Source organism: Cebus imitator, unplaced genomic scaffold (assembly GCF_001604975.1).
Source record: "Cebus imitator isolate Cc_AM_T3 unplaced genomic scaffold, Cebus_imitator-1.0 Scaffold89, whole genome shotgun sequence".
NCBI classification, from domain to species: Eukaryota; Metazoa; Chordata; class Mammalia; order Primates; family Cebidae; genus Cebus; species Cebus imitator.
In genome coordinates, this window is record NW_016107404.1 from 1,351,482 (window position 1) to 1,378,210 (window position 26,729).

At 50.4% G+C, this 26,729-nt stretch overlaps 1 protein-coding gene and 1 non-coding gene across 4 annotated transcripts in view; both read right to left on the bottom strand.

The window, feature by feature from the left end:
• The window catches only part of IGFBP2 (insulin like growth factor binding protein 2), a 28,200-nt gene extending 2,596 nt beyond the window's left edge, over positions 1-25,604 (bottom strand). Inside the window, exons 1-3 of one of the 3 annotated variants that reach the window (XM_017534940.2) lie at positions 25,079-25,604; positions 1,795-2,021; positions 279-419 (exon numbers count right to left, since the gene is read on the bottom strand). In XM_017534940.2, the coding sequence (XP_017390429.1) occupies positions 279-419; positions 1,795-2,021; positions 25,079-25,499 (789 nt within the window). In that variant the 5' untranslated portion in view covers positions 25,500-25,604. Of the gene's footprint in view, positions 1-278; positions 420-1,794; positions 2,022-2,873; positions 3,004-8,730; positions 8,755-25,078 lie in introns of those variants that run through there. The other 2 variants (XM_017534942.2, XM_017534941.1) reach the window with 2 other exon arrangements.
• On the bottom strand, positions 7,075-7,181 carry LOC119472207. Its single transcript, XR_005201327.1, has one exon. It is a non-coding gene; the product is annotated as a U6 spliceosomal RNA (small nuclear RNA).
• Positions 25,605-26,729: the final 1,125 nt, after the last annotated feature.

The window sequence follows — 26,729 nt, forward strand, 5'->3', positions numbered from 1 at the left end:
AAAAAAAAAAAAAGAGCCTCCTCTCAACCTGGATACCAAGTGTGGCTGGTGGGTGGCTGGGCGAATGGAGCCAGCATGTGATCTGTTGGAGGCAGGGAGAAAAGCCATACCCTTCCTGGCCTGGCAGCTGGCACCCCGATCCTCCTGGTGACAGAAGTCTGGGTTTCCTACTCAGCCTAGAACTCAGAAGATTATAGGCGGGTGGGGCAGAAACAGGGCACATCTGGGGCTCAGGGCTGAGGAGCAACCACTCAGGCCCAGGCTGGCACCATGCTTACCTGTTTGAGGTTGTACAGGCCATTCCTGTCACAGTTAGGGATGTGCAGGGAGTACAGGTGCTCCAGGGGGCCCCGCTCATCCGGAACGCGCATGGTGGAAATCCTCTCCAGGACCTGGTCCAGCTCCTGCTGGCAGGGGGTCTGCGAGCACAGACAGCAGAGGACGCCCGGAGTCAGGATAGCAGGCCCACAAAGCACGCGCCACATGCCAAGTGCAGGGAGAAGCTGCTGCACAGGGAGGGGACTTTCCCATGGTAATAGCCAACAGGTGGCACAGGGACTTCTGACACCCCACCTAGGGATCTCCCTGCCATGCTGGCTCCCCAACCCTAGACCCTAAGAAAACCGTATGGATGGGAATGTTCACTCCCCTCCTTGCTCTGTGACCATGGCGTTCATGTGTCAGAATGGGCTCTATCTCCAAATACCAATCCAAGAGGTTGTCTCCAGAATCTCTATGCCCCCACCCCACGGCCCATGCTCCATTTCTTTCCATAAAACCAACCAGGGCCAGGACCCAAGGTGGCAGAGCTGGGCAGGAAAGAAGAGGGGGATAGCTCAGTGAGAGAAGCATATGGCAACAAGAGTGACTAAGTTTCAGCCCAGGCGCAGTGGCTTGTGCCTGTAATCCCCACACTTTGGGAGGCTGAGGTGGGTGGATCACTTGAGTCCAGGTGATTGAGACCAGCCTGGGCAACATAGTGAGACCCCCCATTTCCAAAACACAAAAAACAAAATTGGGCTGGGCACAGTGGTTCACACCTGTAATCCCAGCACTTTGGGAGGCTTGAAGTGGGCAGATCACCTGAGGTCAGGAGTTCGAGACCAGCTTGACCAACATAGAGAAACCTCATCTCTACTAAAAATACAAAATTAGCCAGGCGTGGTGGTGCATGCCTGTAATCCCAGCTACTTGGGAGGCTGAGCCAGGAGAATCATTTGAACTCAGGAGGCGGAGGTTGTGGTGAGCCGAGAGATCACGCCATTGCACTCCAGCCTGGGCAACAAAAGCAAAACTCCATCTCAAAAAAAAAAAAAAAAACCAAATTGGCCAGGTATGGTGGTGCACACCTATAGTCCCAGCCACTCAGGAGTCCCAAGGGAGGCAGAAGGATCACTTGAGCCCAGGAGTTGGAGGCAGCAGTGAGCCATGACTCAGCACCACTACACTCCAGCCTGGACAAGAGAGCAAGACCCCATATCTCGGGGAGTGGGGGAAAAAGAGTGAGCAAGTTTCAGGGAATCTGTCTTCATCTCTGGGATTCATTTTCTTTGCCTATGTTCTAAAACCATATGGAAATGTGGAGGGTTTCGAAGGAAAGAACATCAAGAAACCACGTGTCCAGTCTATTTCACAGCCAGAGATACTGATTGCCCCAAAGGTCAGTTTGTGGAAAGAAAAGTGCACTGCCTACAGGTCACACCAGACGAGGATCTTATTGGGATGCCCTCCTCCAGCTGAGACCCCCTTTTTCACATCCTCCCACTCCTCCCACCAGACCTGAGCCTCACTGACCCTGGCAGGGGGCGGTCGCAGTATCTTGGGCTCCTCCGCACCGAGGTGATGTTTGCTGCCCTTGCCCATCTGCCGGTGCTGCTCAGTGACCTTCTCTCGCAACACAGCCAGCTCCTTCATACCCGACTTGAGGGGCTTCCGGCCAGCACCACCTACCCCGCCCAACATGGTCACGGCGCTGTCTGCGTGGTTCTCCATGGGGCCTCCTTCCGAGTCATCGCCATCGTCTGCAGAGAGGAAGGGAAGAAGTGCTCAGGTCCAGTTTCCCAGAGAGATGTGCCCTCTGGGAGCCACCTGGGCTCTAACGATGATGAGGGTGGAGATGACGCATGGCTAATGCGTGCCACAGACTTGTCAGGTCCCGTGCTGAGCAATTTACATGGATGATCAATTTCAGCTTCACCCTAATTCTTAGGTGGGCACTACTAGCACCCTTCCCAACTTTCACAGATGGAGAATTTGAGGCTCACAGGTCAGTTACTTGACCAACATCACAAATCTGAAAAAGGGATGGATTCAGGATTTGAACTCGGGCTGTCTGACTCTAGAAGAATGACAGGGACGCTCCTACAAGGCAAAAGCAGAACAGAGGCACACAGAGGGACAAAGGCATCTGAAGAGCCATAGAATGGACTTAAGTCCTCTGGGACCTCCCAGATTCTCCCACCGTAACCCCCGGTTTAAAGTTTGTTTATGGTCTGGAAGAGCACCAATTAGTTGAGTTTTTTAAAACCTGTGCCACAGACATCACTAGGCTGTAGCACGCATGGCAAAGGAGAAGGTGGAAGGCCATGTTGCCACCTGGAACCCAGTCCCAGCACACCCTGCTGTCACTTTGCATTTGCCAACCTGGCCCCACCTCAAAGGTCCCACAGTGCTCCTCCGAGGCCACTACAGCTCTGCCCCATTGACGTTTCCTCATTCCCAAGTCTGTCTGTGCAACCCACCCCAACCCCATGGCACTGCAAGCCCCAAGAATAGGAACTCTGTATGACTGCTTCAACTTCATAGCTTCAGCTGACTGCAGGGCTCTGCCTGTCCAAGAAGCATCCAGTAAGACTCCTTAGACCTTCTTTGGCCTTCTGTGTGCACAGCCCAAGTCAAAGAGGTCTTGAAAGCAGCTCCAGCCTGCCACGGTCTCACTCTGGCTGAGGCACGTCCAGCCAAGGGAGGCAGAGAGGATCTGAATCGCATGGCAGAGCTGTAACAGGGAGACAAGTCCAGGCACGCTCCAGAAGGGCAGGGCCTCAAACCACCCGGCCCCGGCCCCAGCCCCCTAGAGACACAGCAAAGCAAACAGCCCCAGACCACGCCACCCAGAGCTGCTATCCTGCAGGTCCCAACAAGATCTGGGTGGGTGCAGAGGGGGTGTTTTTCAACCGATCTTGCACATTTTCTCTTCCCCATTAATGTACCTTCAAAAACCTACAGCCCTGAAAACACAAAGGAATAACTCTTAAAGTAATTCTCTACAAGGTTATTCACTCACTCACCAGCTAAGGGAGGGGGCACCTCTTCCATGACAGGGACAGGACCAGGTGCTAGCACTCCAGCAGCACCTGCTGCCAGGGCATGTCCAGCATAGGCCCCAGCATACGAAACATTTGGTGAAGGTTTGTCCCGTCCCCTTCCCTCCCTCCAAGCCTGATAACTAGTCAGTTTTCACTCGCTATCCAGCAGCATCCTTTAGAAGCCGGCACGCCATCACCAGGGTAGCAGCACTGATTACGGGGGTGTTGTCGGGTTAAATCCTAGTTCTGCCATTTGCTATATCAGGTGCACGTGTTCTCCCCTGCACAGACCACCTCTGTGCCTCTACCTAAGTTGCTGGATAATAACAGTTCTTTCGTCATTGAGAGTATGTAAAGCAGTTAAAAGACGACTTAGGCTGGGTACGGTGGCTCATGTCTGTAATCCCAGCACTTTGGGAGGCTGAGGCAGGTGGATCACTTGAGGTCAGGAGTTTGAGACCAGCCTGGCCAACATGGCAAAACCCCCTCTGCTAAAAATACAAAAAATTGGCCAGGTATGGTGGCTCACACCTGTAATCCCAGCATTTTGGGAGGCCGAGACAGGCAGATCACGAGATAAAGAGATTGAGACCATCCTGGCTAACACAGTGAAACCCAGTCCCTACTAAAAATACAAAAATTAGCCAGGCGTGGTGGCACACGCCTGTGGTCCTAGCTACTTAGGAGGCTGAGGCAGGCGAACTGCTTGAACCCAGGAGGTGGAGGTTGGAGTGAGCTGGGATTGCACCATTGCACTCAGCGTGGCAAGAGTAAGACTCTGTCTCAAAAACAACAAAACAAAAAGTTAGCTGGGCATGGTGGCGTGCACCTGTAATCCCAGCTACTTGGGAGAGTGAGATAGGACAATCACTTGAACCCTGGAAGCAGAGGTTGCAGTGAGCCGAGATCTTGCTATTGTACTCCAGCCTGGTCAACAGAGCAAGACTCTGTCTCAAAAACTAAGTAAAAGATGACTCAGAGCACAGAAATTCTATATCCATGTTGCCCGTGGTTATTACTTGAGTGATGATGATTGATAATGAATTCCCCAGTTATCTGCCACTTCAGCAGCATGGAACCCAACCAAGAACCGGGAAACAAAGGAAAATAAGCTCTGAACATCCTAATAGCTGTCACCATGGCTGGGCATGTTTAAATGTTGGCATTTTCCACCCAAAATAAGGGGAGAATCATCCCGTGAGGAACCTTGACAGTTCACAACTATGCTGCTGCAGGAGCCTGGCTTCTGGACGTCTGGTTTCCAAGGCTGCAGCAGAAGAAAGTCAACAAAATTAAAGGGAGAAAGAAGGAATGCATGTGGACAGTAGGAAGAAGGATCAAATGGCAGAGAGGAAGGAGGACACTAAGAAAACCAAACACGCAAACTCCGAGTACATTTTGTGCATGGCAAACGATGAATGCCGCACCCCTCAATGACCCCTGGGGACGCCCATGTCTTAGAGCCCAAAACAAGAATTATGTTGATGATGATGGTCTTGGGACATCAAAAGGGGGAAGGAATTAAAATCTTACCTATTCATCATTTGTAAAGACTTTTTATCCGAAATTGTTGAACTTCAGAAAAAGAATTGAAATATTTAAATGTATAAACCTCTGACACCTGGAAAATTATTTTATCGTGAATGGGTATTCCCACAGGGGCTCTGGGGAGCCTGGGTTGTGCCATAAATGAAGCCAGCACGGATCAAATTGTTCCAGCAGCCCGGCAGCCCGGCACCACTGGCAGGAAAAGACGGATTTGGCGAGTGCCTCCAGGCTGGGTGGGAGTCCTGCTCCACCATGTCTAATCAGACCCAGCCACTAGACCACAGCTTTCCTCATCTATCCTGCCCTGCCTCTGTGCTCTTCCACGTGGAGAGCAGCAGACACCCAGGGGCCCAGAGAAGCAGGCTGAGTGAGTCCCCCCACTCAGCTGCCTGCCAGGTTCCCAAGAACAGGGACACTGAGTGACCCCATCATGCGGCACAGATCTCTTCAGTGCCACCAGGTCCACAACCTCCTAGATGGTTGGTGTTGGGGAGAGCAACCATGGAGGAGAGCCCCTCTTCCCTCTTCAGATGGACCCCAGAGGTCAGGAACAAAATGGTGAAAGAGAAAGGCCAGGGAAAACCTCTAACACATCACAGACGCCCATACGGCGCACGAATTCATCCCCAGTCTCCCTGCCTCCACCCCACTGCCCTTCCCAGACAGGCTTCCATGTCCCCGGACCTGGGTGGGACCATCTCAGGCTCCCTGTCCCTTTCCTCTGCAGACCAAAAACATAGGAGGAGGGCAAAGTGGCTACAAAGTCCCCCCACTCCCACCCTGCCCTGCATCAGAACATAGAGAAGAGCCTTTGCCTCCATCCCAGCTACTCAGGGTCAAAATGAGAAAGACAAAATGAAGTGGGAACCTCCAGTCGCCCTCACCCAAGCCCTTGGTAGCTGACATCACCCTGCTCACCACACCCTGCCCAGCTTTGTACCCACAGAGGCAGGAAGGATGTCTGGAGACCTCCACACCGCATTCTGCTCAGAGGGTGTTAGAGAAGACGCAAGCCCTGGGAGTCTGCTGGGACAGCACCCTGCCACCATTTCTGGAACTCTCCACTCTGTGGACATGAAGTCTGTGATGCTCAGAAACACCTGGCTGTGCCCTTCTGAGAAGTGGCTTGGGTGAAGGCAGCCGGTCTCTATTATGGCTACAATAACATGTTGCCTGGTTGGAGAAGGGAAAGGCATCTCATGTGTAGCCCTACCCAGGAGCTTCTGGGAAGGCTCTGCTCACCCAAACCCAATGCCTGGAACATCCTCTGGGATGGGGGTCTCCACCTCAGCACTGCTAATAGTTGGCCAGATCATTCTTTGCTGCAGGGGGCGAACCTGTGTACTTAGATTCCTGGCCTCTACCCAACAGAAACCAGTGCCACTCTCCCCAGGTTGGAACAAAAAATGTGTCTTCATTCGTTGCCAAATGGCCCCTGAGAGGCAAAATGGCCTAGGGTGGGAATCACTGTTCCGGAGTCAGGCTAGTTTAGCCCGAGGCCTGAAAGTTGACAGCCCAATGCTGAAATGACTCCAGGCCCCACATAAAGCAAATCTACTTTTACTATATTCCACATCCACAGCTAAGACCCCTCCGCTACCCTTCCACCTGCAGCCATGCTCGTCCACAGCTTACTGAGTGCAGGGCACAGGGTCTTTCCTGGGCATTTCAGAGGACTTTTCGGCCTGTAGCTCCCTCTTCACTAGGCCCTCTTATATCAGACAGTGGCCAAAGAAGCATCCCTTGGCTGCGTCCCAGAGGTCAACCCAACATTAATCCTCAGAAGAAGGCCCTCTGTAATCTCTGGAAACACATTTGAAGAAAGAGAGGCACACATAGATAAATGTGCATTTGGGCCTGAAGGCTCCAGGCAAGGCCAACTTATCCATTAGGCTCTGCAGGCACGGTGCCTAGAACATGTTTTTATTTCTATTAACATCAGAAAAAAAATTAACTTTTAGGTCAGAAAAGTCTTAATACGTAATATCAATACATTTGCATTTATTAAACCAGTTATAAAATACGGTTTTTTGTGTTTTGTTTTTTGAGACAGAGTCTCGTGTTGTCGCCCAGACTAGAGTGCAGTGGCACAATCTCCACTCATTGCAACCTCTACCTCCCAGGTTTGAGCCATTCTCCTGCCTCAGCCTTCTGAGTAGCTGGGACTACAGGCGTAGACCACCATGCCTGGCTAATTTTTATATATTTTTTTTAATTTAAAAAAAACGTGGAACACTTCACGAATTTTCATGTCATCCTTGTGCAGGGGTCATGCTAATCTTCTCTGTATCGTTCCAATTTTAGGATATGTGCTGCCGAAGCAAGCACTGATTTTTATATTTTTAGTACAGGCGGGGTTTCACCATGTTGGCCAGCTGGTCTTGAACTCCTGGTCACAGGTAATCTACCCGCCTCAGCCTCCCAAAGTGCTGGGATTACAGGCATAAGCCACCATGCTTGGCCATATTAGTCCATTTCCATACAGCTATAAAGAACTGCCTGAGACTGGGTAATTTACAAAGGTAATTTACTCATAATTTAGCATGGCTAATGAGGCCTGAGGAAACTTACAATCATGGCAGAAGACAAAGGGGAAGCTGGCACCTTCTTTACAACGTGACAGGAAGAAGTGCCAAGCAAAGGGGGAAAGAGCCCCTCATGAAACTATCAGATCTCAAGAGAACTCGCTATCATGAGAACGACATGGGGGACCCACCCCCATGATTCAATTGCCTCCACCTGGCCTCTCCCTTGACATGCAGGGATTGTGGGGACTACAAGTCAAGATTTGGGTGGGGACATCAAGCCTAACAATATCACCTTGTCTCTGCTAAAAATTAAAAAAAAAAAAAAGAAAGAAAGAAAAACAGCCAGGCATGGGGTGCACACCTGTGGTCCCAGCTACCTGAAAGGTTTTCATGGTTAGATCACTTGAGCCCAGGAGTCAGAGGCTGCAGTGAGCCATGATCACACCACTGCACTCCAGCCTGGGTGACAGAGTGAGAGCCTGTCTCAAAAACTAAAAATAATCATTTTTAAATTTTAAAAATCTATCTTTTTACAGAAGGGCCCACAGAGACAGTGTCCAGGGCCCAGATGTCGTATGCAACCCTGGCTCCAGGTCCCAGAAGGCAGGGGCCAACTGGGCAGTGTTCCTCCAAGAGGACAAAGTTGGTTTCCTGTCCTGAGATGTCCCAACCTCTCTGAGGTGAAGGTCAACTTTGTCCACCCTCACAGAGGCCACCTGGATTCAAGGGTATGTTTCATTCCATTTCTTTATTGATCTCAGCACTGCCAAAGAACATGCCAATAAGATGAAGAAATCCAGGGTGCCGGGTTGCTGACGCAAGGTCTTTGAAAGGTGGTTTAACAAGACCATGCATCAGCATCTGCTTCTTTCTCCGGAACAGGCTTCTGGACTCAAATCCAGTGGCCAGATCTGAACTCTACATCTTGAAGTGGAAGCCCAGGGAAGGGAAATGAAAGAGTTGACCTGGCAGAGATCACAAAGCATTGTGGGCTGAGAATAGCCTTCATTCCTTTTTACCGTTCCCAGCCAAAGAGATTCAAACCCCAACGTCTAACTGCCTGAGTTGGAATTCCAGATTTTATCACTGAGCTCTGCAGCACCAGACAAGCTCCTTAAGCTCTCCGAGCTTCCACTGTTCATCTGTAAGAAGAGGACAGACAGTGTACACCTCCAGCGGGTCACTGGGAGGATCCAAAGAGACACTGCCTGCATCTACCGTGAGGGCCTGGCACACAGTAGGTGCACATGGGATTAGCACTTAGCCACTTCCATTTCCTGCCCACCAGGAAGTACCCACATCGCACCCCCCCCCACCCTCAGTCAGACACAGGCATCATCACACATTACCAAGTTTTTCTCATATATCCTCTTATAGGCTGCAGGAACAATCCACAGGAAAACATTCCAGATGTCGAACTCCAACTAGAGATGGAATTTGCCCTCTGAACAAAAATACCAAGTTGTATTTTTTTTTTCTGCCTAAGAGAGTTAAGTTCAGAATAATATTAAGCAACCACTTATGTATGCAACTCCATGGGCTATGGTGCAAAGGGCACTATAAGAAATGGTTCTTAGCAACCTGAATGACATCAATGGAAAAGGTTCATGGGCTTAGAAATGGTTGACAGGAACCCTCAAGGCCTCTGAAGAGACTTTTCCCTATGGATAGTAAGCATTGGCTCCTCTCCCCTACATAGCACCTGGAGAAATGGGTCAACATAGAAGCAATGACTTCACATATGGAAGGTTGAGCTTTTCCAAAGAGAAGTCAGGGAGATGACAGACAACCCCAGGGCCATTAGTGGGGGGCTTTGAAGGGCAGGGGTGAACTCCCATCCTTGCCTTGGGTAGACTGCCATACCTTTCAACCCCTGAAGGAGAGCTGGAGGTAAGGCAGATGGGATGAGAAGAAATGAATCATTGTCCCATTTTACAGATGGCAAACCTGAGCCCGGATGGACTTCCATCTGAATTCACAGGAGCAAACACAACCTCTCTGCCATTATCAGCAGTGCTTCACAATTGCCATGGGGTCCCTACATTGTCTTTTGGACCACCCTTACTAATTTAGCCAGGAGAGCAGCTGGAAATTGATAGCCCAAGAGCCTTTATTGTTCACTCCTATGCTTTCATACCCAGGTTTTCAGACTTAATTTTGGCACAGCCCATTTTTCCAATGTAATCCTGTTTGTTGTATCAATGATCTTACTCAACAAATCAAACCCTATGTTCGATAGAAATGGACTCCCATAAAATCTCATTTTCTCCTAGTGCTCTGTTCTGACCTCAGTGCTCTATTTGGAAATTGGTGATTCCTGATCTGTGAGAGACCTTAAAGCTCTCTTAGGAACCTAAGCCCCAGAAATCTAAAAGTAACTCCCCAGTCCCGTCTGCTTGGAGGGTGTGGCATTGGTCCTTATCCAGACCCGGTGAAGAAATGAGACCTTTTCCCTAGAATGCTCACACATCTTCCTAACAGCTCTATGTGTCTCCTTTCTTTCTTCTTTTCTTTATTCTGAAGAAAGCCTTACCATTTTCCAGGCTTCTCCTCCTACCTCATGATTATCTTGAAATCTAAGAGCAGGGTTGGGGAAGAGGGGTATCACAGAGATGGTCTAAGCCAACCCCGAACCTATCATTCCTCCAGTGAACTCACCTCTTGCAACAGGTGCATTTCAAGCCTTTCAAGAGTTGATTCTGAGTAATGGGCCAGGGGAATGAAGGTTGGCTGCCGCTGCTTCCTGGTTCAACCCTAGCCGGGCAGAAAATTCACGTGGCTCCGTCTTTGTTAATTTATCCCAAAAGGCACTTAGCCTTGACATATGTTGGGCAACAGGATAAAAACTAACCACCATTCTCCTCCCCCTGCTATCTAGATGACTCCACTAATATCCACAGCAGTGGATGATTCCTTAACAAACTGGAACGAGCAATGAAAACCAGTAGTCAAGAACCCTGAATACCAGTGCTGCCCCTTGGGATTCACCCGCGAGTCAGAACCTTTAACCTCTCTAAGCTAATGTCTCAAGTCTGAAAAATGATATTAACAATTCTGCTAAAATGATAGCTGCTGTTAAACAGGACATGGTATTATTGCCCCTCAAACTCATTGTGGGCAAAACTAGGCTTTAGAAAAAAATGTGTGGTGGCCGGGCAGGGTGGCTCATGCCTGTAATCCCAGCACTTTGGGAAGCTGAAAGTCTTGCTAAAAATACAGCCCTAGACCCCAGCCCCAGAAATTCAGAGGCAAGGGCTAAGGAGTCTGTATGATGAATGATCCCTCTCCTCTCAAGCTCTGGCATTCTCTCTGTTCTGTCTGGGTTTCCCTAAGAACTCCTTGGTGAGTAGAGAACGATGCCTCTTCTTTTTAAGAGATGTGGCCTCATGTACACGTTTTGCAGAGACGCAGCCTTGTGAGCTCATGCACTCATGGGCTTGTAAACAGACATATAAGCATGTTTGGATACATGGAGAGGGGCCTTTCCTGGCCAGGCGTCATGGGGGTTTCTAGAGCATGCCCTCATGCTGCCGTCTCATCTCGGGTTCCCCCCTGGGTGAGCAGAAACAGCACAGCCTCTCCAGAGCCTCCCTGCCTGTGCACTCTCCAAAGGGCTGTTGTATAAACATCAGGGTCATTCCTGGAATTACAAAGACCTGGGAAGGGTCAGGGCTGAGACAGACAGTTTGGGAAAACAAAAACATGCTCAAATTCAGCCAAGGTCTCTGGGGCCCCATGAGCCAAGCTATCCTTGAAGAGCCAGAGAAATTGATATCAAGATGGCAAAGAGCACTATCGGCTTTCATTCCTTTCTGTGGGTCCCAAACATTTCTCCTCGGGTTCAACTAAAGCCATTGGAAACCTGGTAAGGTGACCTAGTTGCTGAGGCCCAAGTGAGTAGAGTGTGCTTTGATTCAAACTTGGACCAGGGATTATGGGAATGGGAAGAATGTGCCTGACCCAGCAATTCTACTTCTCTCTCCACATGCACAGGGACATATGCACAAAACTGTTCATTACAGCATTATTAGTGGTTGTAAAAACACTATAAGCAACAAGATCCAAAAGTCTTTGGAATGGAGAAATAAAATCAGTAGGGTAATACAAAGGAACACTATGTGGCAGTTAAAAAGAACATCTCTGACCTGTGTATGACAACATTAGATCTCAGAAACCTAATGTTAAGAGGGAAAATAAAACCTTTATGTACATTTTCAATTTATCTTCACAAAACAATTTAGACAATATTAATCACTTATCATACATATGCATACAGATGCAATATATGCAAACATAGGCATATTAGTCATCTAACATATATATGCAAATCTGCTTAGCTAAGAAAGATAAACACTAAGTACTGCATGCTAGTGGACAATATATCAACCGCTCACGGTTCTGGGTGGTAGACTGGTGTTATTACATTGTTCTTAGCACTTTTCTGCATTTTTTAAATTTTTAAATGCATTTTTTCTGCATTTTTAAGTGCCAGGCGAGCTGGCTTATGCCTGTAATCCCAGCACTTTGGGAGGCCGAGGTGGGCAGATCATGAGATCAGGAGTTCAAGACCAGCCTAGCCAATATGGTGAAACCCCATCTCTAATAAAATACAAAAATTAGCCAGGCATGGTGGCACGTGCCTGTTGTCCCAGCTACTTGGGAGGCTCAGGCAGGAGAATCACTTGAACCTGGGAGGTGGGGGCTCCAGTGAGCTGAGTTGGTACCACCAACTCCATTCTGGGCGACAGAGCGAGACTCCGTCTCAAAAAAAAAAAAAAAAGTCACCTCTTAACGTCATCCACCCCTCACCTTCCTCATCAAGCAGAGCTATCAGTAAACCCAAGTGTCCCTGAAGCCCTACCGGTTGGAAGAGGACTAAACAATAGTGGCATAGCAGACTTCCCACCACTCTCATTGGCCAGTGCAATGTCACCAGGGTCACTTCTCTGCCAGACTGAACCTGGCCCTGGACTCCTGGCCAGTTCTCCATTCCATGAAGAACTTGGAAATGAGTCAGAAAGAAGACACAAAGATAGTAGGAGAGGGTCACAGAATTAAGAAGGGGAAGACGAAGTAATCAAGACGACTCAGTCTTGAGAACTGATATTCAAGGGACAAGCCCATCCTGGCATGGACAGAGGGTGCTGAGTGGTGGAGGTCACAAAGGGCCAGGAAAACCCAAGGGAAAGGAGGGAGCTGTTCTGCCTCCCCAGAGCCAGAGAGAAAACAGCCTTAAACTAAAACAGGAGAGATCCAGGTTAGAAGCCATCTAAGACTTTCATAAGAAAGAACAAAAGAAGTGATAATTTGCAGATGGGAAGAAATTGCACAGACTCCCTCTGGTATAACTTAGGAGAAACCTTTTGAGAAGGAAGAAGGGTGAACAATGTAGCCTCCAAGAGTCCAAACGCCGCCGTTTGATTACACTGATGAAAAGCACTGCTGTAGGTGGGAGGATGGCTTGAGCCTGGGAGGTGGAGGTTGCAGTGAGCTGAGATCGTGCAACTGCCTTCTGGTGTGGGCAACAGGGCCAGACCTGGTCTCAAAAACACAAGTAAAAAATTTTTTTTTAATTTTAAAAAGAAAAGCACTGCTGGGTAAAGTCTTCCAGTAATTTGACCCAACTTTCTTCACAGCACTATCACCTGAGTTCATTGCCAAAAAGCCGTAGGTCTGTGCACTTTCTTAGTCCTCCTAAGAATGGAAGCTTCTTGAAGACAGAAATTTGGTCTTAGCTTCCATACAGCTTTCCATCCTTAGTGAATGGAGGAGAGAAAACGTTCTGTGTGCTCAATTTACATTTTTGGAACAAAGGAAGAGACACTGTGCTTTTTTCTTTCAAGACTGAAGTAGAAGCCTGTCCCACTTGATTTCCTTACTTCGTAACTTCAGTCACCATAAAGGGACTTCATTATTTAACATCAAGATCTTCCCAAGAGCCTTGGTCAAAAGGCTAAAAGAGCTACCTGTTTATTTGCATAGGATATATATACATCTCTACAGACTTGGCCTCTTCTTTATTCACCTTTTTAAAATGCTTTTCTTGCCTCCCTCCAGCATGAAAAGCATGTATTACAGGAGGTATGACAGCTGCTTTTTTAATAAAGTCTCCTCAATGACACACAGCATATACTCAATTAATGTTTACACATTAGAAAAGGTGACCATCGGACACGGTTTGGCTGTGTCTCCACCCAAATCTCATCTTGAACTGTAGCTCCCACAATTCCTACGTGTCATAGGAGGGACCCAGCGGGAGGTAACTGAATCATGGGGGTAGGTCTTTCCCATGCCATTCTCATGACAGTGAGTAAGTCTCAGGAGATCTCATGGTTTTATAAAGGGAGTTTCCCTGCAGAAGCTCTCCTGTCTGCTGCCGTGTGAGACATGCCTTTCACCTTCTGCCATGATTGTGAGGCCTTCCCAGCCACATACCTCCATTAAAGCTCTTTCTTTTGTAAATTGCCCAGTCTTAGATATGTCTTTATCAGCAGCGTGAAAACGGACTCATACACTATTGAATGGCATCTAACACTTGCCCAAGAGTACCCTGTTACGTTAACTCTTTTTCTTGCTCTTCTGGCCTCTGTCTCACCATGTGGAGCCCATATCAGCAAGAGTGGCTAAGAGTCAAGAAAGGTAGTGAGCCAGTGGAGCCGTAAGATGAGATGGGAAGGACACGTGCCTCTCCCAAGACCCACATTCAAACAACTCAAGTTTCGATGAGGCAATCCCACAGTCCCGCTCACATAGTGTAACAAAGGCTGAGTCCTACCAACCTCTCTCCCACCACCCTCCCCTTCTACTGTCCTCTTCTCCATCCCCATAACTCTGCTCTCAGATACTCCAGGCCTGACTAATTGAACCCACAGGATGCAAAAAGAAATTTAAAACCTGCAAAGATGTCCAGAATTGCCGGCCACTCTCAAACCAGCACAAGAAGTGTCTTGAATATAAATAAGTGTCTTTAAATAGGTCACCATGCTTTTCTCCATCTTCAACTAAAGTTCACTATTTTTGTCTGATAGTGTATCATATCAATCGCCTCCCTTGGCTATGTTCTCATGGTTTTAGAAGCAGTGAACTAAGCCAGAGACAACCAGCAGAGCCTCAAGTGGGAGTCCTAACTTCTAGGGCACAAATGGGACATGGTTGGTCATTAGTTGGTAGAACCCAGGCACAATGGCATCAAGGGTCATGACTGCCCCCTGGAAAACCATCAACTATTGACTCCTCTCTGGACTCACTGAAGGCTTGCCAAAGCAAAGGGCAGCTGTCCAGGTAAGCCGCACTCAAGGGAATAAGCCACACCTGCTAACAGGAGTCTTGACCAATCAGAAAACATCCAAAAACAGGTGTTTGCCATTCTCCTGTTCTCCTGTGTTGCAAGAATCAAAACCTGCACTACTTCATTTGATTATCTGAGGTTCTGTGCTATGTGGCTGGCATGTTTAACTTTATTATCAAGCAGGCACAGGAGGTCGATCGTTTCTTATCCCCTCTCGCACTTGATAAATGAGCTGTAAAGTTGGAAGCCAAATGCACGAAGTCATATGACCAGTGGCCAAAATCAAACCCAGGTTGTTAACCTGGTCACTAAGGAAAGACCCAAGAAAGACATTTTAGCCCCAGGGCTTTATTTCTTCCCCTCCCCATCTCTATGGGACCCCCCATCTTCCCACAGAAGGAGGCTATCAGTCATGTCAGCAGCCCTACCCAACCGCGCAAAGACCTCTTTGATCGGGTAAACCCGTCCCACCCCCACCCCCTTATTCTGCCTGACACACCTCCTGCCACCGTTGCTATAGCAACTGCCCAGTGTTATCAGGCAGTCATAGGAGCAGGACACGGGGTACAAGGGAATTGCCATTTTCATTTCTTTCTTGGCCTCAGGCATTTTAGAAAACAAATTCACCATCCGGAGGCAACTTGGCACCTCTATCCAGAAGCAAAGACAATAGACCTAAAAGAAACTTCCTAGAGAGTTGCATAAAGGAACATTTTTGAGAAGGTATGCCTTAATGACTACCTCCCAGGGAAAAGGCGCTTTTCCAAGAAGCAGTATGTAATTCACTGCTTTTCTGCATGTGTGAGTCTGGTGGAAATGGAGGGCTGGAAGAACCTACAGAAGCAGACTGCAATCTGGTCTGTGCTTGCCCTGGCAGTTGAACCTGAATGTAGCCTTGATATCTTCATTTGTCAAGTGAAGAGACTCTCGAGGCTAAAACGGAGCTGGAGCAGGAAGCAGGAGGCGGGGGAACAATATAAAACAAACAAAGCTTTCTGGTAGAAATGGATGATGTCTAGAACAAAGCCATTTTGTTTATCACTGTTGTATCACTTACCCTTTGAGGTAGCACTCTTTGCTTGGTGCCAATGAGACTCTGCACCCCTGGAATCCAACCCGAATCCCTCCAGCTGAAATGTCCCCTCTTCTCAACTTCTAATAGGATGGAGCAGGGAGTAGGCACCCATTCCTCCCCACCTCTGACCTGCCAAGGCCCTCTGGGGCTCAGCCCCCTCTTCCCTTTGACTTTCTGGCTCAGAGAGCTCAGTTCCTTGAATGAGCACAGGCTGCCACACCTTCACCGTCCTCCACTAATTAGAAGCCTCCCCAGGCTTCACTAGAGGCCAACTACACCAGGGCTTGTGGGCCAATTCCTCTGCCCAGCAACTGGGGGTTTGCCAGCCCCTGCCCCCTCCTCCCCAATCTTCACCCCTGCCCTGCCTCCCAACAGCCAGGAAGAGATGTGGGGCTGGCAGCCAGGAGGGCCTCAAGGACTGCCAAGTGTCCCTCCCCCCACCCACAGAAAAAGGAAAGGGAAAAAATTCCTGACTACAGTCGCTCTGTATTTCTTTCCGGGAGAGCTGGCTTTCTGAGGAAGGTCTCCCTCTGAGTCTTGACTGACACCCAGGGACTGAGCCAGCCCAGATCTTCCCTGGCTTTGTTAAGGAATGGGAGTGAGCAGAGAAGGGGGAGGGAAGAGTCAGGGGTTAGTGGCCAAGGAGGAGGAGAGGCATAGGAAGATATGGACCATTCTAAAGGAGAAGAAAAAAAGTTGACATCCCATCCAGCCTGCACTTTGTGAGGGTGGAGAGTGGGAGCAGGTGAAATTACTCTGGAACTGAAAACCAACACATTTCTCTGGACCTACTATCCCACCTGTAAAATGGGCTTTTCCTTTCCTGCCTCCACCATGAAAGCCCTCCAAGGGTCTAAGGCAAGCTTGTCCAACCTGCAGCCCAGGATGGCTTTGAACATGGTGCAACACAATTTCATAAACTTTCTTAAAACATGATGAGATTTTTTTTGCAATTTTTTTTTAAGCTCATCAGCTATGGTTAGTGTTAGAGTATTTTATGTGTGGCCCAAGACAATTTTTCTTCCAAGCGGCCCAGGGAAGCCAAAAGATTGGACACCCCTGGTCTAACGTGACCATCCACTTGGATTCCCAGTGGCAATAGTGTGCTTTGTCCCCAGTCTTGATTTCACCGTTAAGTATATTCTGACCCTCAGAGACTCAGGCATCCTCCTTCTCTGCTTTCCTGGGGCCTTGCCTCATTCGATGCTGGAAAAGAAAGTCGTCGGCATCATTGTGCACAGACAGGCTGCAATTCAGAGGGCTTTTTGGTACCACAGATGGAATCAGACATTAGGTAGAACCCCCGTACTCAGAAGACACTCCCCTAACCCAGCATTCCTATGGAAAATCCCTCAGCCCCTTGCAAAATGGGATGCTGCCTCCCCAACTCAGGAGTAACCTCTGGAGACAATGTAGCAAGAAAATATCACTTTTTTGGAAAAAGCTTCCAATTTCTTTGCCAGGATCAAGTTCAGTGCATTCTGGCATCCCAGGTTCAGAGATGTGAAAGGACCATTTTCCTGGTGCAGGAAATGGGTCCCATAAGGGGTCCTCATTGGCTTTGATGACTGCACAATTGCACACCCTTGAGCATACCAGATGTGCTAAATGTGCTAGGACCACCTGGATTAGTTAATATTTAATACTATTATTCTAAAGTCTGGATCCTTGTAGACGTCCCCTGGAAGGCCATCTATACAGAGGACCTTCCGCCACCCGAAGATGTGGCCTCACAGATTCTCCAGAGCTCTGGAGACTGACAGCCAGAAGGCGAGGTCTTCCAGGTGGGCTGGCCTAGTCAAGGAGGAACTCAGCCCTGTGTTACCTGCTTACGAGAAGCAAGGTCAGTATGAGAACCCAGGTGTCCAAGCTCTGGAGCCACCTCTATTCCCCCATAGTCCCTCCCACCCCCATTCTAGACACTGCAGAGGGAAGCTCCCATACCAAAAACAGTCAGCCCTAGATGTTAGGACATGGGCCCCAAAGAGCACTGCCTAACTAATCCATTAAAAATGCACGCCTGACCGGGCACAGTGGCCCACACCTGTAACCCCAGCACTTTGGGAGACCGAGGCAGGTGGATCATGAGGTCAGGAGTTTGAAACCAGCCTGGCCAACATGGTGAAACTCCGTCTCTACTAAAAATTAAAAAATTGGTGGGGCGTGGTGGCAGGCACCTGTAATCCCAGCTACTTGGGAGGCTGAGGCAGGAGAATTGCTCCAACTTAGGAGGCAGAGGTTGCAGTGAGCCAAGATCACTTCAGCCCAGGCAACAGTGCAAGACTCCATCTCAAAGAAAAAAAAATGCAAGCCTGTTGGCCTCCAACCATTTATGCACTGTCAACTGCATTCATGTTGCATGTAAAGTACAGCTTTGCTGCCCTTTCCGTCAACAGCCTTGCTACAGCCCTGTAGAGCAGGTTGGAGAGGTATGGATATTTCATTCACAGGTGAAGAGATAGAAACCAAGTAAATCATTACCAAAATGCAAGAGCTTAGGTTTTACACGTAGTTCATATCTTTACAAATGTCTGCGTAGTTGACCCAGTGAAGTACTATCAATTTCTGATTTACAAATAAGAAAACTGAGGCTTAGCAAGAAGAAATCTCTTACCTTGGATGATTAGTATATGGCAGACCACCTGGGATTTGAACCTCCAGAGAAGAGTGGCCTGCCTGACCATTCCAGTTTGGCCTTCATTTAAAGGCCAGCTAACTGTCAAGGAGAAGACATCAGTTGCCAAGATTATTAAGGCAGTTAACATGTACAAGAACCTACTATGTGCCAGGTGCTTGCCATCATCACAGCTGCACTAACATACACCCTGGGAAAGAGGTAAAATCATTGCTATTTTACCAACAGGGAGCTGGCAATGGTGGAAGAGCCTGGCTAACTACTCTGGTATTAAGAGACGGGTCTGGCCAAGCAGGTGGCTCACGCTTATAATCCCAGCACTTTGGGAGGCTGAGGTGGGTGGATTACCTGAGGTTGGGTGTTCGAGACCAACCTGACCAACATGGAGAAATTCTGTCTCTACTAAAAATACAAACATTAGCCGGGCATGGTGGCACATGCCTCTAATCCCATCTATTAGGGGGCTGAGGCAGGAGAATCACTTGAACCCAGGAGGTAGAGGTTGCAATGAGCTGAAATCATGCTACTGCATTCCAGCCTGGGCAACAGAGTGAGACTCCACCTCAAAAAAAGAGAATGAGAGAGAAAGAGACATGTCCGTACTGGAACCCAGGTCAATATGACAGCAAAGGCCAGGCTGCCCGCACCGTCATCTGCTACCAGTCAGCTCTTCTCTCGAGAGGCCCACCCTGTGACCCTTTTTGTCCCTCTTGACTGACCTCTGTATGCTGGCTACTTACAGTTGTGAGGTAAGTGCCCCTAACATCACCTGCACATGTCAGGTGTCCAGGAACAAAACTTCTGGCTGATAGGGTCAAACGCTTTTCTCTGCCAACAGCGCAACTCCTTGCCTGGCCGTGGAGGTAGAGGGGTGCAGTGAGAAGGTACTCAGGTGAGTCTCTCAGCACTTTCTTACCGCTTACCCACTCAGTGTCCACACCTGTGAAACGGAGGTAAAAAAGCCTCCCTCGCAGGGAGGCGGAAGACAGGAGACAAAGCAGGCGCAGAATCTGGTTCATAATAGGGTGAGGACAGATGCGAGCACCACTCATCTCCTGGGGGCTGCCTGCCATCTCAGCGAAATGCTGGCCAGAGACAGGAGAAGCAGAGGGGTCTAGAATATCGCCAACCAGGTCACCAGCTTCCCTGATGAATTAAAACATCATCTCCCTCTTCTATGCCTTGGTTTCAGCAGGGGCAGCACTAGTGCTAACCCCCTCGGAGAGAATCACCATTCCCTGGCCTGTAGAGGTCCTTTCCCTCAAAGCCCAGTCAACCACCCTCCTCATCTAAGGATTCCAGTTTTTTCAAGCATTATAGTCTCCAGTCACCTACATAGTGTCCCTCTGATTGGATGGATCTCTGAGGAAGGCTGAGACCACTGTATTTTCCACGCCATTTTTGTGCCCCGCCCACCTACCTAGCAAGCAGTCAGGTGTTCTAGCTGAGCTGGAGTAGGAAAGGCATGGAAGGGAAAGGAAAGAATGGTCTGCAGGGACCAAGAGGACAGGATGGAGAGGGTAAGGGAGGGAGTCAGGAACACAGAGAGAAAGGCTGAGACGAAATGCACTCCCTGGATTCTGAGTTACTTCAGAAATAAAAATAGTCTGGGCTTGGTGGCTCAGGCCTATAATCCCAGCACTTTGTGATGTCTGAGGTCAGGAGTTCAAGACTAGCCTGGCCAACATGGTGAAACCCCATCTCTATTAAAAATACAACAATTAGCCAGGAATGGTGGCAGGCATCTGTAATCCCAGCTACTGGGGAGGCTGAGGCAGGAGAATCACTTGAACCCGGGAGGCAGAGGTTATAGTGAGCCAAGATTGCACCACTGCACTCCAGCCTGAGTAACAGAGTAAAACCCCATCTCAAAATAAATAAATAATACTAATAAAAATAATTCCCAGATACACAGTATCAAAAAAAAAAAACTAAGCTTTATTCTTTTGGAGAGCGTTCTAGAATGTGGGAAGGAGCAACAACAAAGCCAGATGTGGACATGGCCTCACAGCCCCTTTCTGTTCTGCTCCTCCCTCATTCCTCTCAGCAGCCCCCTGCCCTGTCCTGCCAGGCATCGTAGATATTTACCTGTTCTCCATTCCCTTTGGTGCAGAATTTTCAGAACTTCCTCATAGAAAAATCGAGCAGTTGTGGCCGAGCACAGTGGCTCATCCCTGTCATCCCAGCACTTGGGGAGGCCAAGGCGGGAGGATCACTTGAGGTCAGGAGTTTGAGACCAGCCTGGCCAACATGGTTGAAACCCCACCTCTACCAAAACTACAAAAATATTAGCCGGGTGTGGTGGTGCACACCTGAATTCCCAGCTACTCGGAAGGCTGAGGAAGGAGAATCGCTTGAACCCGGGAGGCAGAGGTTGAAATGAGCCAAGATCGCACCACTGCACTCCCACCTGGGCAACAGAGCGAGACTCCATCTCAAAAAAAAAAAGAATTGAACAGTTGTACCTCCCATTTTCTATGGCAGTGAACAGCCCAGCTGAAAACCAACTGGAAGCCACCTGATGATTGGGCCAGGGAACAGTTCTCTCCAAGTGAGCCCTCAAAGGTTAGATAATGAGGGAATGGATATGCTCCCACTTTCAGGCAACCCGGCATTTTTTTTTTGAGATGGAGTTTTCTTCTTGTTACCCAGGCTGGAGTGCAGCAGCGTGATCTCGGTTCACCGCAACCTCCACCTCCCGGCTTGAAGCGATTCTCCGGCCTCAGCCTCTTGAGCAGCTGGGATCACAGGCATGCCCCACACCCGGCTAATTTTGTATTTTTAGTAGAGGTGGTGTTTCTCCACGTTGGTCAGGCTGGTCTGGAACTCCCGACCTCAAGTGATCCACCCGCCTTAGCCTCTCAAAGTGCTGGGATTACAGACGTGAACCACCACACCCAGCCCCCAAGCCTGAAGGAATGATTTGCCTGGAAGTCTTAAAGCTCCGTCCTGAAGTAGGCCAGCAACGAGAACGATCTAAACCTCTCTATTCCCTCTGCCTGACAGGAAACTCAGTAGTCCACTTGACCAAGAGCCCTGATGTAGACAGACCCTCAGGAATACAACAGGTAAGTTATCCCCTCCTTCTAGGCTCTGCCAGCTATTCTAACCCAGAGATTCCTGTGCCTCATTTTTCTCAGATTCCCTGACATTGTTACATAGAATTTTTCTGTTTTCGAACCACCCTCAAATATCTTGTTTAAAGAAGTGGGTCATTGACCTTTACACAAAGGGACCTAACGCAGTAAATGCTTGGGGCATATGTGGAAGCTGAGTAGGGAAATTTCAAACAAAGAAGACAGGGATTCTGCAGCTTTCTCAAACTCCAGCCCACCCCTTCAGAGAGGTCCCCTGCAGGGCCCGGGTGCACACTGCCACACCCTGCTTGGTCTCCTAGACAGGCGCTTCCCCATCTCCTCCTTCTACGAACAGTGGTGACTGGTGACTCAGGCGGTGGCGCTGCTTAGCAGAACTAGTGCTGGGAGCTCTGTCCAGATGGGGGGAGGGGAGGTGGAAGGTAGTGGTGTTAACAATCAGTGACAGTAGATCCCACTCATTTCCCTGGTCTATTTTACCACTTTGAACTCAGTATGCAAATTTATGCAAGACGAGATGCGAAGCAGTACTGAGCCAGAAGTCCCGTTGCTTCTCCCCCCACCGCCCCCCACTTTTTTTGAAGCTGCACTGAACCACTGTAAATCAGTGTTCGCCCCTTCCCCCCTTTATTCTTCCCTGGCAACTGCAGATGCAGAGCCTCCCCAGGCCCGCCCGCCCGTCTGTCTGTCCTGGGACTTTGAATGACTACACATTTCTATAGCACCTTTATACGTGCAGCGGGCCCCGCCCCTCAGTATAATCCCCTGCTTTGTACATGGTAGGGAAGGAGGCTGGGGAGATATTGACGGGGAGCCGGTCCAGCCCTGCCTGAATTTTGATAGGGCCTGGCCTGGCCCGAGCCTGCTCCCTCCTTGGCCCCTGACATTTCTAGGCACTTCCGTCCACTCCACCACCAAACACACACCCGCTATTAGAGTCCCAACTTCAAGCAGATCTCAGGGTCTCCTTTCGGTTTTTCATCCACCCCTTCCCCCCAGTCTGATTTCTCAGTTTCTTTGAACCAACAAGCCCCAGCCCATCGTCCCCGTGGGATAGAGGCTCACCACCACCCACTCCTTCCACCCACTGATGTGCCCACCCCCACCCCTGCATCCCTGCCATCCCCAGGAAGCCAGCAACACTGCCCCTGAGTCCCGGGAACAGAGACAAAAGAGCTAACAGCAAAGCCGGAACTGCTGAGGTTCGCTGCCTCGAAATAAGAGGGTATGTTTAAAATTCTCAAAAGCAACCTGCTCAAAGAGGAATGCAGGCTGGAGGGGGGGTGCTCATTCTTCGGAGGGAAGAGAAAAGGGGCCGGGAGATGGAGTGGGAGGCAAAGGATTCAGTGCTAAGATCTCTGTCTGGGGCAGACCCCACCCAACTCAGACCCAGCACTCTCCATCCTGTGACCCCAGTGTCTGCCCCAGCCTAAGACCCTCTCCCACACAAAAGCCTCCAACTTTGACCCCTTTTTCTCCTGCACCCTTGCAAGCCCAGGCTCCTTCCCAAAGTGTTCCCCTCCCCCAGCCCGACTCTTTCTCAGGCACCCCGACGTTGGTCACTTCTTTTGAGTGCGCCCACTCAGCTTCCAGCCCCGCCCCCCACCTTCCACCCCGGCTGAAAATCCCCTCTTCCCAGGGTGGTGAACAAAAGAAAATGCGGAAGGCGTCTGGGCACTGGGGAGGAGAAGGCAGCTGGGGCAAGCTGGCGGAAGGGAGTCCCATAAGCAGGCAGAAAATCCAGAGTGACATTCTTCCCATGAACTCACCCCATTGTCCCTGGCCTCCCCTGACAACTCCCCCCACCCCCCGTTCAGGCTCCTGGGAAAAATGAATGGGAGAAAATCTGCTGCATCTGTTCCTGGCTAAAGACCCTAACCGGCTTCAAGGATTTGGGAAGTAGGAAAATTGGTTTTCAGGCTTAGAGTGAGACAAACAAAGGGCAGGAAAAAAAAATAGTAAAACGTTGAGGAAAGAAAGGCATCACACAATTTATTAATAAACAGTCAGCGGCCAAACCGTTCTGTGAACTTAGACGCCTTGCAGAAAGTTCACCCTGCCGAGGAAGATGTTTAGTTAGTCAGAGTTCAGCTCGGAAACCGCACAGCACCTCCCCCGTAGGACCTCAGAGGGGTGATGAGGAGGAACGCAGGATGGGCGGACGGGCACCCCGCAGTGAAAAGACTTCGTCGGGCCTCTTTCCTTTTCTTGTTACTTTCTAAGAGAAGCAAAGCAGGAGGAAAGGAAACTTCCAGGCCGGTTAGGGAAGGAAGCAAGCCGAAGGAGAAGAAAGGGACTGAGGGGCTCCCCTCGGAGGAAGCCCTAACTTGCTCTGCACTCCAGAGCAAAATGTGCCAGAGAAACAGAAGAAAGAGTTCAACTCTGACCCCTAATTCCATTCTCAAGGAGAACAGGGAAAAAAACAATAGCAGGCCAGGCGAGGGGGGAGGTGGGGGGTGGGGGGCTTACAAAGACCTCAGAAGCTGAAAAGCAAGCATTCTTGTTCTCACTTTTTCAAGTTTGAGAAACTTAGACTCACTTGCTTTTTAAACAACAGCAGCAGGCAGTGGACACATTTCACCACTGTCTCCAAGAAGAAAGAAAAAAATTACAGCTTCCTCCCACCACTCGGGCAGGAGGCTTTTGTAATTAAAAAAATAATAATAAGTGAGCTCCTTAGAGCCTGGTTGTGTCCCTCAAATAACTTTTTGGGAGGGATGAGGGCCCCTGAACAAAGAATCCCGGGTCCCCATTGTATCCTACAGGAAGGGGTGGGGGCGGGGGTGGGGGGTGGTAACATTTCTCCCGCCTTTCGACCTGGGGCCCAGATGCGAAACTGCACAGCCAGGCTGTCGCCGTCACGGGACTGCAGCCGGCGATCGGGCTTAAGTTACAGGGATTCAGCTGTTAGGGAGACCCCTTGCCTACCAAATGCCTCTCCCTTTTATTTTTCCATTCAACGTGGTAGCAAGAGCCCTGCTCGTTCCCTAGGGAGAAATATCAGTGTTCGTTTTTTCTCGTAAGCCACTCATCCTACAAAGTACCAAGTCCTTTCTTGCCACCTCACAACCCCAGTAGAAGAAAAGGTCCCTTGGGACGCCGGTGCTTCCTCCTAGCTCCCTCTCCTCTTCCAACGTTCCTGGCGTCATCGGCGCCCGGCAGCCTCCGCCTCCCAGTAGCGATCCCACCAGGACCCCTGGATCCTCAAGCAGTGCCCCAAATAAGCTTCGACGAAGTTCGTACTCCCACGTATCTGACCACCATCCTTCTCCTCAGCAAATCCCTCCTCCAGAATAGAAGTCAGGGTCGGTTCCACGCGGGTAAGACTATGGCAGCAGGGATGTCTTTCCTCTCCCCACTCATCCCCACCAAATCAGATTCCAGGGCTCTTCCACTTGCTCTAACTCCAGTTCCCCTCCCCGGGCCTGACTTTCGAGTCCCGCTCGCCACAGTCCCCATAGATCTGGTGCAAGGTCTCGGCTCTGCCTCCCCTACAACAGTCGGTGAGGTCCGGCCGCACGCTTCTCCCCGGCATCACGGCCGCCCGCCGGGCTCTCCGCTACCCTCCAAGTTTCTCCCAACTCTTTGTCCCAGCCCATGTTACCTGCAACCTGCTCTGGGCTGGCGCCGTTCTCGGCGTCCCGGAGCTTCTGACAAGTGCCCGCGCCCATGACCAGCGCCTGCAGGGGCAGCTCGGAGCCCGGGCGGGGATAGCAGCGCAGCCCCTGGCCGCAGCGCGGGGTGTAGACGCCGCACGCCTCGCCCTCCAGCCGGGCGCACACCGAGCAGCAGCCGCAGCCCGGCTCCCGGACGAGCTCCGCGCAGGGCACGGGGGTGGTTCCCGCCACCGAGGCGGACGGCGCGACCGGCGGGGGTCCGCAGGCGGCCAGGCGCTCGGGCGTGCAGGGTGGGCAGCGGAACAGCACCTCAGCGCGCGCCCCGCCGCCGCTGCCACTCGCACCCAGCAGCAGCAGCAGCAGCAGCGGTGGCAGCGACAGCGCGGGGCCGCCCAGTCTCGGAAGCATGCTGGCGATCGGCAGCGCGGCGCGGCAAGCGAGCTAGCGGGCAGGTGGCACGGTTCTGCGAGCGCGGGAGCCGCCTCCTCAGCTTCTTCCTCGTCCCTCGCCGCCGCAGCGGAGTCTTAAAAGGCCGGCTTCTCCCCGCCCCCTGCCTTCTCCCCTCCCCCTTTTGGAGACCACCCCCTTCCCCCGACATTCCCGCGCGCGGGAAAGTGCGTGCGCGCAAGTCCGTTCGCCCACTCTGCCTCGCCTGCGGGCTCTGGGGGGGTCCCCTGCTCTTCCCGGATCACGTCCCTCCTCCCTCTTCTGGCCCTGCCTCTCTGACTCCTGGAGTAGAATACGGATAACTTGCGGATTTGGGTAGGACCGGCGTGGCGGTGGAAAAGGGAGCGTGCTTTTGTCTACCCTCAGCTCAGTTCGCGAGGACTTCGTTTGTGCGCTTCCCATGTGGCCGGCACTGGGCTAACGGCTGGGGAACACAAAGGACATAGGCACCGTTTTGACCTTCAAGTAGATTTCAGTCGTCTCACACCAACTCCCTCCATACTGGGGTATCACCGGCACTAGCACGTGGCTCGGAACAATGGCTTGGTGTCTGGTGGTTCCTGCGGTGTTTCCGACCCGTCTGACCACGCTAGACCCAAACAGCCCCGAATGTTCTTAGTAACTATTGCAGTTTTCCAAAGCCGGGAGCTTGTGACTACAACCTATGAGAACCCGAAGTGCAATGCCCCACAAATACTGCTTCCTTTCTCTGCCCCAGACCCCCCTTCCGCCTCTGCCTGCTAAAATAATCCCTTAGCACTCTGGGCCCCCGCCTACAAATTCCGAGCCTTTGTTGCCGGACAGATCCCAGAATCCCTGCTGCAGGGGTCTTGGAGAGGTCAGATCAGCCCTCCAGGTGTGAGAGGCCCGCTCTGGGGTTAAGGCCATTTATGGCTGTCTTCAATAATACAGATGGACAAGGATGGCCTCCTTTCATTGTTCTGTTTCATTTAGTGAGCCATCTATCCAAGCTGCCCCCAACCTCCATCATTCCAGGCTGGACAAAGCCTTAATCATCAACCATCCCCTGGGTTGTGACCCTAGCAAAGACCCGTGTCAGAGAGATTCTCTTGGTGAGAGATGGGCCATTAAGCTGCCTCCAGCCCAGGTTTAATCTCCCTAACCTCAGTGCCCCTCGACCGCACCACTCTGGCTCTTCCTTCTTTTCTTTTCTTTTTTTTTTTTTTTTTT